At 24.9% G+C, this 21,012-nt stretch overlaps 2 protein-coding genes across 3 annotated transcripts; one reads left to right on the forward strand and one right to left on the reverse strand.

Moving 5' to 3' along the window:
- The first annotated feature begins 1,011 nt into the window (after positions 1 to 1,011).
- On the forward strand, positions 1,012 to 10,384 carry LOC552477 (dipeptidyl aminopeptidase-like protein 6). Of its 2 annotated transcripts, none has more exons than XM_624850.6 (16): positions 1,012 to 1,363; positions 3,641 to 3,802; positions 5,159 to 5,311; positions 5,514 to 5,641; positions 5,773 to 5,984; positions 6,062 to 6,225; positions 6,431 to 6,534; positions 7,817 to 7,937; positions 8,008 to 8,243; positions 8,349 to 8,644; positions 8,730 to 8,899; positions 9,047 to 9,189; positions 9,302 to 9,496; positions 9,568 to 9,728; positions 9,816 to 10,027; positions 10,209 to 10,384. In XM_624850.6, the coding sequence occupies exons 1-16, from the start codon at positions 1,331 to 1,333 to the stop codon at positions 10,362 to 10,364; spliced, it is 2,646 nt and encodes an 881-aa protein (XP_624853.3). In that variant the 5' UTR covers positions 1,012 to 1,330; the 3' UTR covers positions 10,365 to 10,384. The 2 variants fall into 2 exon arrangements, with proteins under 2 accessions (XP_624853.3, XP_016771905.1); XM_016916416.2 differs by having other exon boundaries at positions 3,644 to 3,802.
- A 1,099-nt stretch (positions 10,385 to 11,483) lies between these two features.
- Positions 11,484 to 20,423, reverse strand: LOC100578920 (zinc finger protein 251). Its single transcript, XM_003249340.4, has 6 exons — positions 19,367 to 20,423; positions 17,155 to 17,296; positions 16,607 to 16,762; positions 14,705 to 14,965; positions 14,076 to 14,245; positions 11,484 to 11,892 (listed from the first exon to the last, which is right to left on the reverse strand). The coding sequence occupies exons 1-6, from the start codon at positions 19,589 to 19,591 to the stop codon at positions 11,680 to 11,682; spliced, it is 1,167 nt and encodes a 388-aa protein (XP_003249388.1). The 5' UTR covers positions 19,592 to 20,423; the 3' UTR covers positions 11,484 to 11,679.
- Positions 20,424 to 21,012: the final 589 nt, after the last annotated feature.

The raw sequence follows: 21,012 nt of genomic DNA on the forward strand, positions 1-21,012 counted from the left end.
GCAAATTTTTATATTTTAAAAATATTTAAGAAATTATTATTGTTAAATGTATTTAATAAATAAATTATATAATAATAATAAATATTTAATTAATAAATAAAAATTATTTATAATAATAAAAATTTTAATATTTCTTTATAAACATATTTGTATAGTGTAATATTATTTATTATAACAAATAATGTAGATAGATGTAATTATCACTTAAAACAATTCTCTTATAAGATTAATATATAAAGTATATTGTATGTATATAAAATATTATATATAATCAATGAAATCAATAAAATAAATTTATATACAAAATAATTTTAATTATATTTAGTAATTTTTTATTAATTATAGTAATTTTAAACTATTGTGAGATATTATGCACAATTTTTAATTATTTAATTTTCACTAAAATTGTGAAACTTGAAGTAAAAATATGTTTTTATATTTACGTTTATTATGAATACTTATTATTACTTATAATTTAAAATTATTAATATGCTTATATATAAATATAAAAATAAATATATATTATATGTAAATTTAAAAATAAATATATTATGTATTTATTATAATATCATAATTAATAAGTTATCTAATCAATTTTTAAATGAAAATTCTTAATTTAAGATTTTGATTGTTAAAAATATAAATGAAAAAAGAATTTATTAGAATTATTTAGATCATAATTATATTTAGTAATAATTAAAATTAAATTAATATTAATTAATTATCATGTTATTATAGTTATAATATTATATTAATTATCATAAAATATTATTCAGTTCAGATATTTGATAGGATTTCATTCTTAAAAATAAACATATTGAAATATATTTAAAATTTGAATAATGAATTTTTTATGGCTTTTAATTGATTATGCTTAATGTAATATTTTCATAAAAATCGATAATTATTAATGTCAAAAGTTTAATTTCATTCATACTGAAATTAATTTAAAATAGAGAACTAAAAAAAAAAAGGATAGAAGCGCGCAACATCAATATCGCGCAGGCTTCGTTCTTCCAGCATCAACGAGGACAATCTCCATACCTATCAGTACCAAAAATTTTGCACGGTGCGAGGTGGAACTCAAGGAATTGCAGTGTATCACATTATTATTACATAGATATTGTATTTATCTTCATTCTTCGTTTCTTCTCGTTTTTTGCTTTGTTTTTCTTTTTTTTACGTATATGTTAGTGCGTGCATATGTATCATGTTGCACAAGGGACTACAACATTTGTCGTAGTTTTGGACGGGATAAACTTTAGCACGATCTTCTGTTGTTTGTCTTTCTAATTCAACAGAAGGATCAAGACATCATTTTCTTTCACCGATGGCAGATCACGATAATATCTACGACGACGAGGTAATTAGTAATCGATTTTTTGCATTTGCTGTTATATTTTCAATTTCATTTTCTTTGTTTAAGAAAAAAATGGAATATCTTTTTGGTGTTGATAAACTTTGCTTATATAAATTCAATTGCCAAAATGAAACACGTAACATATAAAGTATAAATAATTATGACATAATATGTACGATATGATAAATAAATAGTCTTGAATGATAGTTTTTTAGCGTTAAATATTATTAAATATATACGAAGTTTTTTATATGTATATATATATACATATATATATATTTCTTTATAATGTAAATTTTTTTTTTCTTATTATTATCTCAAAACTTTTAAATTAGGAATAAATTTTATGCTTCTTACAAAAAAAAAATTATATTTTAATAACTATATAATGAAATAAAATAGAGCAAGAATTTATTGATCGTAATTTTGAAATGTTTTTGCATAAAATTGCAATTCAATCAACTTTTTTCATTATAAGAAAAAAATATTTTTTATATATATTTTATTTTATCATTTAAATAGAGAGTTATAAAAACATTAAAAAAATATTATTTATATTTCGAATATAATAGAAAAATCTGAAATATTAAAATTAAAATTATTATATTTCATTACCACATTTATTCATATAAAAAAATAAATTCAAAAAAATAATTCCATAATTTACTATATGAACTTATAATAATTTAATTTAATTTTTAACTCAATTTAATTTAATAAATTGTAATAAATTTATTTGATAATATAATGAAATATTTATTTATTATCACATGAATGATATAAATTAATATTCTAATAAATATATATAACACGTAACAATTTTTATTAATGGCCAATTGAAAAATTGAAAAATTGAAAAAAGAAGATTTAATTCAATATTTTAAAATTTAAATTTTTATAAATATTTAATATATTTAATTTTATTTAATATTATTTAATATTATTTATATTTATGTTTTAGAAAAAAAACCGATTCTTGTTACGATTAAATATTTAATATATTCTTTGAGATACTTCTAATATAATATATTTAAAAATATTATAATTTCATTAAAAAAATATTTATGGAAAATACGACAGTAAAGTAGTATATATTGATGAAAAGCGATAAAGTAAAGTAAGTAGTATAACATTAATATGATTTATTATAAAGGAGACATTAATAATAAAAACGATTTCTTGTTCATTTGTTTTAAAAAAATATTGATGTAAATCAATTTAATATGTTTCATTATATCTTATTTTATCTTTTTTTTTAATTTAATAATTTAACAATATTCATTTTATATTATTTTATGTAAAATTATCTTTTTATATAAATTAATTTACAATAAAGTTATAAGAAGATTAACATTGACCTACTGATATACATAATCTAAAATTAATTATATTAATCAATAAATTTTATTCAATAGTTATTAACTTTTTTCAATAGCTATATTTTTAAAATTTCTTATATCAATATTTAACAATATTGTAATGATTATTTAGTATTTTTATAATTTTAGATTTTTTTGTAAAATAATGTATAAAATAATTTTTCATGTAAGATGTTCATATATACAAATATAATATTGTTATTATTTTTTTATAACAAACATAAGGCTTGTATATCATATGTTATTATATATTATATATATTAGAAATTTTTTATTTTTCATTTTATAATATTATTTGTATTTAAGAAATATATAATGTATCTATAATAAAATATAAAACGATCAATAATTCGATTTTCTAAAAAAAATATTCTAGAATAACTCAATATATTATAAGAAAATTTGTTCTTAAATTTAAGACATTAATTTAAGACATTCAAAATTTTAAGATTTAAAATTACTCTTTATCAAAATATATAATTATATATTATAAAATATATTATTATATATTTAAAATATATATTATAATATATATTTAATTTTTAACATTTAAAATTTCTTTGTTATTGAATATTAAATTTATTAAATTATATTTTGATAATAAAAAATATTTAAAAAATATTTTAATAATAATTTATAAAATATGATTATCAAATACATAAAATATATAATAATATTTCTATTGTAAATTTCTAATTTTTTGTGCAATTATTATTTATTAAAATTAAAAAAAACTTAATCAAATAGAAAATAAACTAAACAAGGGTAAAAATTAAAAAAACATAAAAAAATAAAATAAAAAGGTAAAGAATAAAATATAAAATAAAAATAATTATAAAATTTATATACCTATATAAATATAATTATTTGACTTTGGCGTTAGTAAGTACCTTTGTGATAGGAGCTAATGTCAGCGAATCCAAATCAAAGGAATTGGCGTGGGATATTGATAGCTCTGCTTGTGATCGTTGCTGTTCTAACTTTAATTGTGACATCAGTTGCGTTATTAACACCACCAGATGAAGGCCCCAGAGTACGAGGTGCTAGAATAAGACTTTCTGAGGTAAAAAATGCAATTTATTTTTATTATAATATCTATTATATTATTATATTTATTATATTCTATTAAATTCTCTATTTAATCATTCGGGCAATATAACAAATAACTGAAATTCATTTATTCTCTCCATTATAATTTTTAATTTAATTTTTTAAGTGAAAAAAAAAATTAAATCAAGTAAAATTCACTTAATCAAGCATAATTGATGAATTTTATTTCAATATATGAAATTCAGATAAATAAATTTTTGTTGCATGATATTAATCATTTGACTTATGTTTTTTTAATGTATCTATCTATTTAATTCTATGATAAATATATTTTATATTCTCATAACAAATTCTCCATTATTATTATTTTATATGTATTGAAAAATAAATATATTAAATTAAGTATCAAATATTTTATTTATTTAATATTTTTACCATAATTAATACAAATTAAAATGATGACTACTTTATAATTTTTTAACAAGTACTTATAATTCAAATATCAAATTTTATATAATATTTATTTATTTATATAATATATTATATTTATAATATAATTTTATTTTAATTATATTTTATATATATTTTAATTTATATTAATTTTATAAACATTACATAATTTAAAAAAAAATCATTATATCAAAAAATTGAAGATTATCAGAATTATAAGCAAGAAAAAAAACGAGAACAATTGAAATTATCATATTCAAGATTCTAATATTAAATGCAAATTTTATTATTTATGTCTACTCAGCTAATCCAAGGTCATATAAGCTTTTTAATTCTTTTTATAATATTAATATATTCTGTTGAAATATATACTGCTCGCTTTTATGAGTGTTTCTTTCATCTGTTCACTTTTCATTTGCCGCGATCAATTTGATCCTAGACTTTTGTGACTAAGAAAAATCTTAAGATCTCTTGACCTATAATTATACCCATTTCCTCCAATAATAACTAGATAGATAATTATTTTATTTCATATTTTTGCTCATATTTCTGTTGCGAATCATAAAAATATTTCTTTTATCAAAATTCATTATATTTTTTATTTATAATTTATAAATAAATAATATTAAATGTTTCTTCACATGTTTATATTGAAACCTTCACTTAATTGTTCATAATGTTCATAATTATTTATAATTTTATATAAGTTATATTTATATAATTATTTATTTAATATTTTATTCATTTCTTGATAATTTATTTTATTTCTTAATATTTCTTAATTTTTATCATTATTATTAAATTTATCAATTTTTCTCAAATAATAAATTTTGTAATTATTATTATTATAGCAATAACTAAATATAAACTAAATAAATATTTAAAAAATATTTTGATAAAATAAATATCTATTTTACAGGTACTTTCTGGAGAATTAACACCCCTTTTCTTCAATGGATCATGGGTAAGCAGGCAGCATATTTGCTATCGAGATGTGTGGGGTGGAATTTCGCTATTGCACGTTTCTTCCAAAAACATCACTTCTTACAGTCTAATGTCTAATGAAACTTTTGTAAGTTTAAGTTCATTATTTAAATATTTTTAATATAATAAATAATATAATATAAAGAAAAATATATACTTTTTAAGTATAGGTATGTATATATAAATTTTTTATGTAAAGGCATAGAAAATTGTATTTATTAGAGAATATTTATATATTTACACTTAGGCTTTTTAGCAAAACAGAACATTAAGAGGTATTTTGCATACAGAGGACACTGAATCCTGCCAAGTTTTCATTGTCACCGGATCGTAATTATTTGCTCCTTGCGCATAATGTGAAGAAACTCTTCCGATACTCGTATTTAGCACAATATACAATTTATGACGTAAAAACACGGTTAGTGAAATAAAATTTAAACAATTATTTTAATTCAATACAATAATTTTATATTTTTATTAATAAAATTAATTATTATTATTATTAAATTTATCATTAGACTTATCATTAGAATTATTTTATTGTTACAGAGAAACTATAGCATTGACTCCACATCCTGAAAAAGAAATTCACCCTTATCTTTTATTGGCACAATGGACTCCACGAGATCATGGTCTGGTTATGGTTCAAGATTATGATATTTATTATATAACAAGTCCTAAAAGTAATACAGGATATCGCGTTACTGATACAGCAATACCTGGTATTTTATCAAATGGTTTACCGGATTGGTTATATGAAGGTAAAATAATTGAAATAATTTACATTTTTGACAAATATATAAGAAATTTTTACGTATAAATTTTTATAAATTTACAGAGGAAATTTTGCATCGTGCAGAAGCTATTTGGATGTCATCAGATGGCCACATGATGTTATATGCTTCTTTCAATGATTCTCTCGTTGAGGAAATGCACATATCTTGGTTTGGAGAAGGAAATAAAGCGTTGTATCCTGATATACGATCCTTACGGTATCCTAAGGTAATAATTATATTTAATTTTATTATATCTTAAATAATTTTAAAATATTTATAATTCAAATATCAATTAATTCTTCGAAAATTTCTATGTTTAGTAATATTTTATATATGTATGATATTTGTATTATATAATATTTTAAATATTTTTTTTATATAATAATTATTAATGAATTTAAAATTACATAATATTAATTTTCATTTTATAGCCAGGAACACCAAATCCTGTAGTACGACTGTATGTAGCAGACTTGGCAGATCCAAAGAACATTCATACGAAGGTAGTGAAACCGCCACCTATCATCGAGCATGTGTGAGTTTATTTATAAAATTTGGAATATGGAGTGCTTGAACAAATTTTCTCTTATTAATTTTTCCTCATTAGGTATAATTATTCGTCTTAACAAAAAAAAAAAAAAAAAAATTAAGAATGAACAAAACTGAAAATATCTTGAATAGAGATTGCACTTTGTTGTTTTTTACAAGAAACATTTAGATGTTTCTATGGTGACACTTCCAAGGTACTTCAAAAGAGAAAGCATATCATTTTTCGGCAAGATACTTTAAGATATACATGAGGAGTAGCTTCTTGGTTTAAAATGAGCTGGTTTTTAAAAATATTGTATAATTTAAAAATAAATTTTTAATAATATATGTAATTTTTATATAAATAATTTAATATTCATAAGTAAATTTCATGATCTTTTTTTTTTAAATGCGAATTTACTTTTAATTTATAATATAGATGATAAATGTTACTTTGAAAAATATCGATTTAATATTGATATCAATTTTTTTCAGCCAAATTTGAAAATATTCTTAAAATTAAAAAACATTAAAATTAAATTCACGTAACTTAATTTTAGATAAAGTTTGAAGTAAAATTAAAATTTTTTTTTTAACAAATCATGATTTCATTAAATACATAAAAATTCTTAAATGTAAAATTATTTATTATATTTCTTATTATGAATTTCTTATTTCTTATATACGAACTTTTTATACATTTATTATAAAATATTTACAAGTATTAAATATTTTATGCATTTAATATATTTAATAATTTGAAAAGTTTTTAAAAAACTAATTTTAGAAATCATCTCATTTTAATTCCGATAATGTGATGTAGAAAATATTTTATTTCATATTTTAGCATAAACAATTTTAGCGATTTTAATTTACAAATTATTTTAATATGCATTATAGATATTTTTTTTATTTACTTTCTTTTTTTTGCTATTTTTAAAAATATAACATAGCTTTCTTTTTATTAAAAATTAAAAAAATAATTAATTAACAGGGAATTTTAGGCCATTAAAATAATCATTAATAATTTTATATGTTTTCTTCTTATCTATTAAAATAATTAAGATTAAAACGTTCATTATTTTATTAGATAAAATAATTAAGTTTATGCATAGATATAATCTGCTATTGGTAGTAATAGCATTAAGTTGCATTCTTATAGATTTAATTGCTATTGAATATCATAAAAATTGCTTCAGTTAAAAGTATTAATATAAAATAAATTAATTATTATACTGGTACATATAATATTAGCTATAAACACTGTTGTTATTTATATTCATTAACAGAGAACATTACTTTACAACGGCTTCGTGGGTATCTTCAACAGAAGTTTGTATAACATGGTTGACACGTGCACAAAATCTTTCTGTTGTGACCAATTGCAAGAGTCCATTATGGCATTGTCAGGTATATTTCAATTGTTTCAATTATTTAAATTATTTGTAATATGTGTATGAAATAATTTTTACCATTTCAGGAAATTCAAAGAATAATAGCTGAAGATCGTGGTTGGGTAGATACTCCTCCAGAATCACCTATTTTTTCAGCAAATGGCAGTAGTTATATTGCTATAAGCCCAGTTAAAGATGGTCCAGCTGGTTATTACAAACATATTGTTTGGGTGAATGTTGCTCGAAAATTAGTTGTGCCACTTACTCATGGAAAATTTGAAGTTGCACAAATAGTAGCATGGGATGAACCTAATAATACTATGTGAGTAACAAATTTTATTATCTACTAAATATTAATTTCTTAATAAGATTAAATATGATGTCATTTAATATTTTTCTTTGAATCTAATCTAGTTTTTTTACATAGATATTTTATAGGTATTCCACCTATGCAACCAGGACAAAGACATCTTTATTATGTGAGTTCATTGCTACCACATGTGGGTTCATCTCTACATCCTGCTTTTTGTGTTACTTGCACGGAAATGTCAGATGGATATCGAAAGGAACATAGAACAGCTTCATCTAGTCATTACAGTTCCTCGTCTGACAATAATTATATACGTGATCATTATGAAACACAAACAGAAAATGTAAAAGTTGAAGGACAACCAAAAGAAAATGTTACAAAAAAACAGAAATCAAAAGCATATACTGCACCAAGTAAATATTTTTTACAGAAAAATTAATTATTGTTTAACATAATGTTTAACACAATGATATTTACATATATTTCTTTCATTTTCAGAATTTACTGATCAACCTTGTCAATATCACAATGCGATTTTTCCACCTATTGGTACTGATTATTTCGTTTTGGAATGTTATGGACCTGGTATACCGACTGTTACTTTATATAAAACTGATTTTCCAATGCCACATCTTATCTATGTCTTACAGAATAATACATTATTACGTGTAAGTTATAATAACTTTTATGTTAAAATAAAATTTTATATGCTTTGAATACATTATATAGCATAAAATAATAAAAATTATAATATAAAAAATAGTATATAAAATTAGTATATAAAAATAGTATATAGAATTAAAGATTTATTTTAGGAACGAATTGCTAAACTTGCACTTCCTCAAGTCAAAACATTTCCTGTTCAAATAAGTGGTGGATATAATGCACAAGTAAAATTGTATTTACCACCAGGATTAAGAGAAGATGAAATCACACGATATCCTTTAATCGTACAAGTGTAAGTACATTTTTAAATATAATATTCAATTATTATAAATTATTTATTCTAGATACAATATTAATATTATTTTTGGAAAAAAATACAACTTTTGAAATATTTGTATTCTTAGATATGGTGCACCAGGGTCACAATTAGTAACAGAAATGTTTAAGATTGATTGGAATACTTATTTAGCTAGTAGAAAAAATATGATTATTGCACAAATTGATGGTAGAGGTAGCGGAGGTCAAGGCTACAAATTTCTTCACGAAGTTTATTACAGACTTGGCTCTGTGGAAGTTGCCGATCAACTTGAAGTGACTGAGTGAGTATAATAAATTCTACTGTAGAATCATTTTTAATATTTATTGTTTAAAAATTATTAAAAATTTCTAGATATTTGCGAGATTCATTACATTTCGTGGATAAGCAACGAGTCGCTGTTTGGGGTTGGAGTTATGGGGGTTTCGTAGCTGCTCTTGCGCTGGCGCATCCTGAGCAAAATGTTTTTGAATGTGGTATAAGTGTAGCTCCTGTTGTTTCATGGAAACTTCATGGTACAATGTAGTCCAATTTCATTTTAGTTTGAATTTTTATAATTTTATTAAAATTAAATTATTTTAATTGATTTAATTTTGAAACAGATTCTGCATATGCTGAAAGATATATGGGTTTACCAGATGTTGTATCAAATTATAAAGGATATGCTGAATCAGATGTATACGATAAAGTGGAACATTTACGAAATAAAATGTTTTATTTAGTGCATGGCACTGCAGATGATAACGTCCAATTTCAACAATCCATGGCACTTGCGCGTCACCTTGCGAAAAAAGGCATTCTTTTTCGGCAACAGGTATTAACGGATTATATAATTTATAATTGTAGTAATTTGTTAAACAATTTTAACATATCATACATATTAAACATATTATTACGAAGATATATTCAAAAATGTATTACTGTAAATGTATTATTATATTATAATAAATGTACATCTATTATTGTTAAATATATAAATTATCATTCACTTTTAGGTATATCCAGATGTGAGTCATTCATTAGCAGGAGTTAAAGGTCATCTTTATTTATCAATGGCTCAATTTTTGGATGATTGTTTCCAGAAACAAGTACCCACTGATACAAAAGCTGGTCTTATCAGTGGTGGATCTGTAGTTTGTAGTTGTAAATAATGAAAATGATCCACTTGTGAAAAAATTCTATACACAAAAGTTATACCTGAATCTCCAAATTGTGTTCCGTTTATTGATATCTTAGGAGAAAAATATTTTCGCATTATTTTGTATATTGACTAAATATTATAAGAAAATGGTATGTTTCAAATTGGAAATCAAATCTAAATGAATGAAAGTGATAAATTCTAGCATTGTTAAAAAAAAATATATTAATATATTAAATATATAAATATAATTTTTTATTTTAGAAATATTATGATTTTTTTTATAAAATAGGGATATTTGATTTTTTTTATAGATATAATTAAAATTAAAAATTATTAAAAATAAAAATTATAATTATTATGATTTATGTTTTAAAAAATTATATTTTTCTTTATACATTGAGTTCATAAAGTTTTCATTTTAATTATTTATATCTCTTTCTTCTGCAATACAAATAATTAATAATGTATATAAATTGTAATACAAAAGATAGAAATGAAATATGAACCAAAGATAAATGAAAAGAAAAAGAACTAATTTTATTCATTTAGATATTGATTTTTCTTCTGTTATAATGAAATCTAAAAAGATAAAATTTATTTTAACGTTACATAATTTATTGAAGATGTACAGAATCATTTACCATAATTGGAAAACAAATATAACCGGGACAAGTAAGAAAAATAATTATTTCTTTTCATCAAATCGATATGAAACGAAATCAAATGATGAAAATTCATGAATCCGTAAACATTCGATGTAAGAATAACTTTTTCCTATTTTCATTTAGATCTTCCTAATTAATAATATATGCGTACAAGAAACACAAAACGACGCATTTAAGATTATTCCTCAATGTATATTTCTCGAATCTCTTATATTATAAGAAGAAACATTTCACTCAAAATTCATGTGATTTCTCTTACATACCTACATAGATCTATCTTATAACGATTCATTCGCTACAATAATTAACGTAACACTTTGTAAACAGTATTAATTAACTTCGAGGAGCAATAAAGAAATTTTATAAAAATAACATTCAATTAATTGAACTAAATAAGGTATAAAGTTAACGGACATGAATCATATGGCATAATAACAATACGTACATACTATTTTACCTGAATGTAATGAGCAATTGAAGAGTTAATAACAAGATTAAAGTGTAAGTCAAATTGTACTGCGTGTCAAACTCTACATGAGTTTTTTCAAATAGCAATATAAATAGGGAGATTTAATTTTAATTTCTATTTTTTGTAAATTTTTCCGAAATTTAGATTTCTCAATAGATTTTCTAAATTATTGAGGAGGCATTATCGGTTGGTCAATAATCTGAAATGGATTTGACAATCTTCTTGTTCGAACATCTGCCAAGATGTAGTAACATATGGTTTTTAAGATTGGTTGGTTTACTGAAACCACGGCTACAAATATGGCACCTAAATGGCCATAGCCCATTATGCACGTACATATGACTCTTAAGATCTCCCGGTGTTGGAAAAGATTTAGAGCACTGTGAACATTTGTGTGGTTTTTCCTGAAACATAAGAGTGAAAGCATTCTTTACTGCGAGTTTTAAATTGAAACAGATCATTATTTTTTAAAATGTTTTATAAAACGAAGTAATTTCAAAATTATAATAAATTTTTATTTCGTTTAATTATTATTTTTAACATATTAAAAGTAATTGTTGTTATGGCTATTATATAGTATAATTATAAATATTTTATTTTTAAAAAAATTATTATATTCAATAATTACTGCCTAAGTAAATGCTAATATTAATATTAAATATCTGTTGTTATAGTAGTAAACAATTCGATGTCCAAATTTTAATAATAGGGAATAAAATATAATTGCATTGTTTTCCAGATATAAATTTAAAAATTTTATCTTTTGAAATCTTTGTTGATTTTATGCATAAAATAATCTGTTTAAAAAAATATATTTCTATTATATAAAAATACGCTTTCAAAATAAAATGCATTGCAGTCCATTATATTTGTTAAGTATAAATCTAAAAAAAAAGTACCATTCAATTTTTCATATTAATGTACTATTTACTCATCACTTGCAAGCGTTCGTTGATAATAATATTTATATTTAAATCTTGAAAAAAAGAAAAGTACATCTGTCGATATTACAAAATATCTCGAAGAAAAAATTCACAAATAAACTAATATATTTATTTTTAATGATATTAGCACAAAAATTAGAAACTTTCTTCTATAGTACAAATTACTGATTAAAAAAAAAAATAAAATTCTAAAGTTATTTTTATTTCATCAACTTACAGAAAATATGTAAAAATTTACGAAATGTTATACAGATATAAAAATAATGAAATAACGATTGTAATAGATAGATAGAGATATAATAAACGGCAATGATTGCAAAGAAATTTATATACAAAATTTTAATTGCTGTTCATTATTGTATAAATTGAAATTAAAAACTGTTAACTTTGAAAGAATAAAGGAACATCACGATATCAGATTATCCTATTTCTACCTATGTCCCCCAATTCCATATAATGAAAGAAAAAATATTCGAACACCAAAATATATCGTCGATAATATTCGTTATCCCGGCTCAATCGGCTCGTCGAACGGGAATAAAAGAACGCGTCATGGTCTCGCGAAAACACGATGAAAAGGTGGCGAGCAAGGGTAAATGTGATGAGCGTAAAAGTTGTAGCGGGCACACGAGAATGAATAGAATGGAAGAGGGACGTGGATGGAAGACAGTAGGAAGACGAAGGAGAAAGATGTCAGGGAAGATAGTGTAAGTAACTGTGGGCAAAAGGTAGACGGGAGATAGAGTTGGAAAGCGATGTTAACATAAGATCGAAGAGAGAACCAGAAGAGTCTGCTGCCTCTGGGTATATTCTCCGTCTCCCTAATTGGATTGCATTCCAAGCAGTAGCGAGTAATGGACCAATTACAGTAGCTGATGGCAAGAGCAACCTATATGGCTCCCGAGATATCATTACTTCGCTGGATTAGAGAAACTCATATGGGGGTTTCCGCTCTGATAAATAAAAACTTCGACCGATCTTTTACCACTCGCGCCTCGCGTTACCGCTCCGCGTACCGGTTTCCTGCATTTTCCCGATCGCTACCAGATCTACACCCGACTGGGATAACCGAGGATAAAATAAAGATAAATTTCTTCGAGAGATTCGATATGCATCGATTCTCGATTTGCCTTTTTTTCTTCTTCCTCTTTTTCTTCTCTATATTCTATAAATTTTAAGTTAACTGCGTTTCTCAGATGTTGATATTTCTGTGATCAGAGTTTAATAAGAATTCATTGACAGTTTAATATGAAAGTTTTCTTCAGCAATTAAAATATTAATTTTTTTAATAGGAATAATTAATTTTAAAAAAAGAAAATCATCTATTTTTGAAGAAGAAAATTATCCTCATAGGAGAACAAAATATGATATATATATATACGTATTTCGAATTTTAATCTATTTAATCTATTTGAGAAGAAATTTATTATAGAGAAGGTAACGAAATGGTTCATATATCAGTCTATGTCAGGAAAATAGTTATAGATTTAGAAAATTAATTTGCTCGATCGAATCAATGTATCTAAGCAAGTTTAAAATAATTTCAAGATCATATTAGATCAATAAATTCATTTTGATCTGAGTTTCAATCAATATATTAATTTATCGTATTTTAACGAATTTTTCAGGTATTTGGAACTTACCTTGATATGAGTCATACGATGATAATAGAGATTGGAGGAGGCTGTAAACTTCTTACCACAAACAAGACACTGATGAGGTTTTTCACCGCTATGGATTCGTTTGTGCGTATTCAGCGAGCTCGATGTTGAGAAACCCTTGTTGCACACCATACAAACATGCGGTTTCTCTCCTTCAATTTAACAATAAGATTAAATTACTTGAAATAATGGTCAACAGTTCAAATTGTGTGAAATATCTTAAAATTTCTTAAAAATTTCTTTCGCCTATTTAAAAAAGATTCATCAATTAAATCTCTTTCTAATCTGATAGATATATGTGAGAGAAATATTTTGATAGATTAGATATTATTATATTTATAAATACATTACAAAAGTTAAGAAACAAAATAAGATCTAGCTACTACAAAATTAATTAATTTTTTAAAATAAAAGTTATTGAATTATTTAGAATTATATATTAGATAAGGACAAACTTATGTTTGAAATACTTAATAGCAATTAAAGATTAAAATTTCAAGCATTAAAATTAGGGCTCATCAAAATTTTCATTATCTTTCCTTTTTTTTAAAAAAAATTATAAGGCAAAAAGCAATTTTAATAGCAATTGAAAATAATTATATTTCACTCACCTGTGTGCGTTCTCATATGACGTTTCAGGAGAGAAGGTCGGTCGAAAGATTTCCCACAAACTTCACACGGCAAAAGAACTCTCTCTCCTCTTTTAATTGTCGTTAAAATACTGCAATCTAAATGATCTCCTGTCAAGGACAACGTCGATGACGAGGACTCCTCGGATGTTGATTCGTATTCATCCACCTCGTAATAGGGATGCGAGATAGTTGACGACGAATGATGAGAGAGCAATGCCATGGATAAGTCTAATGGGGATTCTTAAACACAAAATCTGGTTATTAAATATTATTTTTAAAATTTTATTATACCAGCCATGCAGAAACTGATCAACTCCATCATTTGACTACTGAAAAATATATTAAAATTTTCCAGAATTTTCCAGAAAATCGAGTCAATCAGTTTTATTTCTAATTATAAGAGATGAAGAATTTAAAAAAACAATCTGTATTTTTTTTCAACATTTAAAATCTATTTTAAAAAATGATTATCCATATAATTCTATATAAATATAAAAACAAAATTATATTTTTGTTATTAATAATTTGTTTTTTCAAAAATATCGATCTTTATCTTAATATTATAAAAGCATACATAATCTTTTAATTTATTTTATATATAATAATATTCCTTTTTCGTTTATATTTTAATTTATTATCTTTCTTTCGAAACATCATATATAACATTTTAAACATTTCTTATATTTGACATTCGATCTATGTCTCCCTTATTAATACGGATCCTAGAAATTCTACTGAACGTATTAATTATTCGCGCACACAAATGACAACGTTAAATCTTCTTTTATCCGCCATTGTGTACCATCAACACGATATCTTATCCGACATAATATTATCCATTTTCTCGGTTTCTTTCAAGGCCAGATCTCCTAGCAAATATCGCGGCTTTAACCATCCCCCACACCGTCCCCCATTTTATCCTCTGCGATTCTCTTCTTCGGTCGGCGAGCCCTCCTCTTCGGAATTGAAGGTTCGCCGGCATTGTACTGTCTTTTATATCCCCCGGTAAGCGCGGGGGTCTGCGCATTTGAATCATGAGCGAACGAACGAGCACCTTGTGATCCAGCCGACAAAAATACCGGCTTATATTTGCATTTCAGATTTGTTAGCCAACTTTCTTTCCTTTCTTTTTCGATTGGCTCGCGATTGCGCCGATTAACGCGATTGCACCCGGCCAAGATTTCAATCGGCACGGTCCCGCAGCAACTTTGCCATCCGCTACGGCTTTCGGTCTTTTTTTTTTTTCTTTTTTCTTTTTTTTTTTTTTTTTTCATTTTACTCGAACATGCGAAACGTGGCTCGAATAAGTCTTTCTTTTTTTTTTTTTTTTTTTTTTAAATGATAAATTGAAGCAATTTTACGTGTTATGCAAATTAATGTTTCTTAATAGGTTGATTGTTGATCGAATTTTCTAACTTATATCATTGGGTCGAGAAATTCAAGATAGAAGGTCAATTAGTGTAATTTGCTTCGAAATAATAATCTAAGTAGCACGAAGATGTTTTATGTGGTTGTCTTTTGATTCTCTGTAGCACTTGGATACAACTTATGCATGTTAATTTCTTTCTGTATTTTCAAAAAATACAGAATTATTTAGATTTAATATTTTTTTTGAATTAAAGTTTTTGATTAAAATAATGGACAACGTCGTGAAACGTATCAAACTCATAAAAAAATATTAAGGCAGGAATAAAAATTTTTTCAAAGAAGAAAAAAAAGATATGAACTAAATAATTAATAAATACTGATTATTTTTAAAATATCTTGAAGCTAAAAATTTTAAGTTACGCATAATATATGTATATATTAAGATTTTATTCGCTTATAAAATTTTATATCGATTTTCGTAATAATTATTTAAAATAATCTTAAACAACTCACCATCTAAAATGGAGTCAATCGTGCATCTGTACAGAGCAGACCTCGAACACATGTCGTGTGGTATAAAGACGAAATCTTGTTCTGCTGTAGGAAGAAACCAAGCTACTAATTCTGTATCCGGTTGAACATCTTTTATTACTTCAAAGATCGGATCCCCTGCACCACATGAACAGAAAAAATGTAAGAAATGTTATTAATGAAAAAGAAAGGAAAAAAATTTCTTTAAATTAGATTTTTAGTATTAAGTATTCGATAAAATGTAATTATTATTTTGCATTGAAATTTATAATAATTATGATTAACGTAGTAAATTTATTCAAAGGAAATATTAGATAAAAAAAATTGTCATTCGTGATAATAATTTTAAAATATTAAAAATTAACCAAGTAATATTTCAAGGAGTCATTTTAAAACAGTAAAGTTACGAGGCTAGTAATTTGTATGAAAAATATTTATTTATCAGGATTGAAACGGATGTACACTATCATTTGCTGCAATATTTTAATTCTCATAACTTATTCCATTTTTTTTAACATGTATTAGCTTACCTTTCACTTTGGTACCAATTAAGTTTACTTGTTCGTCATAAGACTGAACGATACGAAGGAATCTTATCCAATTGCACTGACGCTTGTTAAGGCTGTAATTTGAAAAGAAGACTTCATCGTAGCAGCCATATTCGCGTCTGATCTGAAATAAATCGCAGTTATGAAAAACTTGCTTTAAAATATTGTAAAAATAACCATTAGAACTGTTGTAACTGTAATTGTAACTGTCTGTAAAGTAAATATTCTATATGATTTTTTTTATATTAAATGTAAAGACAAAGTTACGAACATTTTTAATAGTATTATATATATATATATAATCAAAATAAAAATAAAAGAAAAAATAGATTATTGATTATATATAACATTAAAAAGATATATATTTTAAATTACATTAATAATTTATAAAAATATTTACTATCGAATAAATATGTGATATTGTAAATTTCCTGTTTAGAGAATATAATAATAAAATGAATCTTAGTATTATAGTTTCTAACATTAGTTAATTAAATGGACAAAAATAAATTAACTATAAATATGAATATTAGTTTCTGAATATAATTCATGTTTATGTATACTATTTATATTATATATAATATTCAATGCATTTCACATTTTTATATTTGGCATAATCATTTATGGATCATTTTCCTCTTTTTATTCATCTTTTACTCACTTTTGTTTGCCATTACTAAAATCATGAAGATGAATTTTATATTATTAACTTTTATTGAAATAGAAATATGATTATACCTATATTCCTTCATTTATTTGCATTTTATTATTTTAATTATATTTATAATATTTTATATGTATAAAATATTTACATACAGAATGCATAATACTTTAATATTATAGCCAATAAAGAAATTGCATTATTATTAACATTTACTTAATAACAACGATTTACTTAATAGTAGATATAGTAAAATAATTGGACAAATTTTACATAAATGTTAATGGAAATTGTAATATCTAATTAAAGACATACATTATTTCTACTTATTTATATTTCTAATATTAGATGCCAAAAGATTAAATATGTAATTGAACATTGATATAATTTGTGGTATGTAAATGTAATTAGTAAATATATTTCCTCACGTGTAATTTGCGCTATAAAATAAATATCAGTTTTAGAATATTTAAAACTTAATTAAGAAAATTTAGATTTTTTTATTTGTAATCGATATTTATATTTTTATTCATAGAGTTATGTATTTTATGTACTTATGGTATATAGTGAATTATAATAAATTAATTTCTTTTAAAATTTTATTTAGAATTTATAATAAAGATATATGTTTCTAAGATATATGTTTTAAATATATTATTAATATATTTCATTCAATTTATTCTATATCTTATCTACCCTTTCAACACCCTTAATTGATACCTAATAATTGATATATGATTATACATATAATCATAAAAGTATCTGTTTTATTTATATATTTATTAATTAAATGTTTTAAAATTTTGAATTATATTTTATATGATGAAGATAAAAAATTGATTTTTATGCAATATAATAATGTCATTGTCATATGAAATAAAATTAAATATTAAATTTATGAAAAGACATAAGTAAATCTTTTAGAGTTCTCTCTTATTAAAAAAAATGTTAAAAAATAATGTTTAATAACGTAAATTGATCGAAAAAAGAAATCACGAATTGCTTTAACGCAACGTTGACCCTTAATGGGTTAATTTTATCACATACACCTGTATACTCTCAGTAATTTTCGTTCATAATTACAATATTAAGGTATGAATTTCAATAATGTTGATTGAATGGAAAAAAATTGTAAATTAAACGTTTTAGCTTGATCCTTAATCGGTTATTTTATCAAAAAAGTTTATTGATAGTATCAAAAATGTACGAAACTTGTTATGAAACTGTTCAAGCGTTAAAATAAATTGTAAATCGATAGTGTGCTTTCTACAACTAAAACTAAATGAAATTGGAATTTCCACCTACATGTTCTCAATCATCGAGTTACAAATCTCAATTTAATTAAAGATTATTGAAATATCATATATTAATTAAAAATAAAATTACAAAATGTTATAAAATAATATTGAATATATTTTTTCTTAAACTAAAAGAATATTCAAGATATCAAATAAGATATTTAAATGAATAGAAAATTAATGGAAAAATTGCAAAAATAAATAGACAAAGATGCAAAATAAAAGCATTACTTACATCATTGTCATCTAAAAGGGAGTAAAGGTCGATTTTGTCGAATCGGATGGATCCCTGAAAGGGGTAGATCAACGTCCCCGCCGGAATAAGCACGTTGGACCATACGGATATTCTTACGTCCGTAACTAAACTTCCTGAATCATTCTTGAAGAGGCCTTTATAGTTTGATCGATCGTTCGCAAGTGCCAATGAAAATTCTTTGGGTATCAGAACACAGGTTTCCATAACAGAGGCCCCCTAAAAGGGATGCTTTGGGGATATCACAGCTATCGTTGTCTCCACCGTTATAAACACTTTTCTGAACAGGCCACACGAGAAAATCCTCGATTCTTTTCTATCGAACGTTTATCAACTGATAATGGCCAAACGTCGATGTTTTTTTTTTTCTTTTCAACAAATTCTCAAACCAAAAACTTCGTTTTCAAAAAGAAATAAGAACTAGAGTGACTATCAAAGGATAATAAAAACAACTTTCTGAATCGATTTATAAAAGAAACAAGAATAATAACGATCTTAAATAAAAAAATGTTCGCCACCACGAGAAAAAAAAAATACACTTGAATATTTTTTTGGTACAATTAAAAGACACACTATAAAGAGCGCACTCGAAACTGTCCCTGTGTTCCCGATCGAACGTTGTTTTCGTGTCCGCTCTCGGCTTAGATCTAGATGAGGAACACGATTTATCGATATGTATATTCCCTCCAGGTGAGAATCGAGCAAATTCGAAAATTAGAGCAAATCAAGCTCGGCTTGCGATGATCGCAAAGTGAAAATTTCAGTTGCGAGCGTGAGGGTCGTTCGTCCTCCAAGGTGCAAGGGCCTCGGCTGACTGGATAGGATTAACCGACTGATCTTGACCTTGCGACGGGTTACCAGCATTTGCTACCGAATGGGTAGCCCTTCCCCTTCTTTACCTCTTTTCCCACTCACAGTACATGGCCCGCTGCAGACTTTTTCAGTGGCGTAGATCTCTCTTTCGCATTCTGTTCTCATTAATAATCCCTTCCCTCCTACCGATCCGTTCCCCCAGGATCGTTTGACGACACTTCCCCCTCCCATTTTTAACAATTATATCCCCCCCTCCCCCCTTCTTTCCCTTCCTTTTCTCAAAGTTCGGCCAAGTTTCGACCGCTCGTTGCTCGCGCAAAGGAACAGGCGTAAAGAAATAAGAACGTGTCGATGAAACAAAGTAGCCAAACAGTATACGCCAATGGATCTCTTTGCCCCACTATGTTCATCCTGTGGCGAGTGCACTTGGTGTATAGAACGAGTATCGGCTTCTTCACCATTACAAGGAAGCCGGCTCGTCGTCCTCGTCGTCGTCATCGTCGTCTTCTTCACCCTTCTACCGTCGCTGCAGCACCGTAAAGAGAGAACCCACGTGGGCGATTGGGCACCTGTCGCTCCCTGTGCCCTTTCCTTCTTCTTCTCACTAGCCGGCCACTCGTGTCCATCCTCCTCTACCTTCTTCCCTACCATCTTCCCGCTTCCACGCCCTACCATATCCTTTTATCCACCGCTCTCCTGCTCCTCGCCATTTCTTCCACCTAACAGCCTTCTGGACTCTCTTATTTCTTTCTTTCGTCGCGTTTCCTCGGGCCTGCACCTTGGCGATCTTCTGCCAACCAACCGAGGCCTGCCTC

The sequence above is a fragment of the Apis mellifera genome, linkage group LG14 (genome assembly GCF_003254395.2).
Source record: "Apis mellifera strain DH4 linkage group LG14, Amel_HAv3.1, whole genome shotgun sequence".
NCBI lineage: Eukaryota > Metazoa > Arthropoda > Insecta > Hymenoptera > Apidae > Apis > Apis mellifera.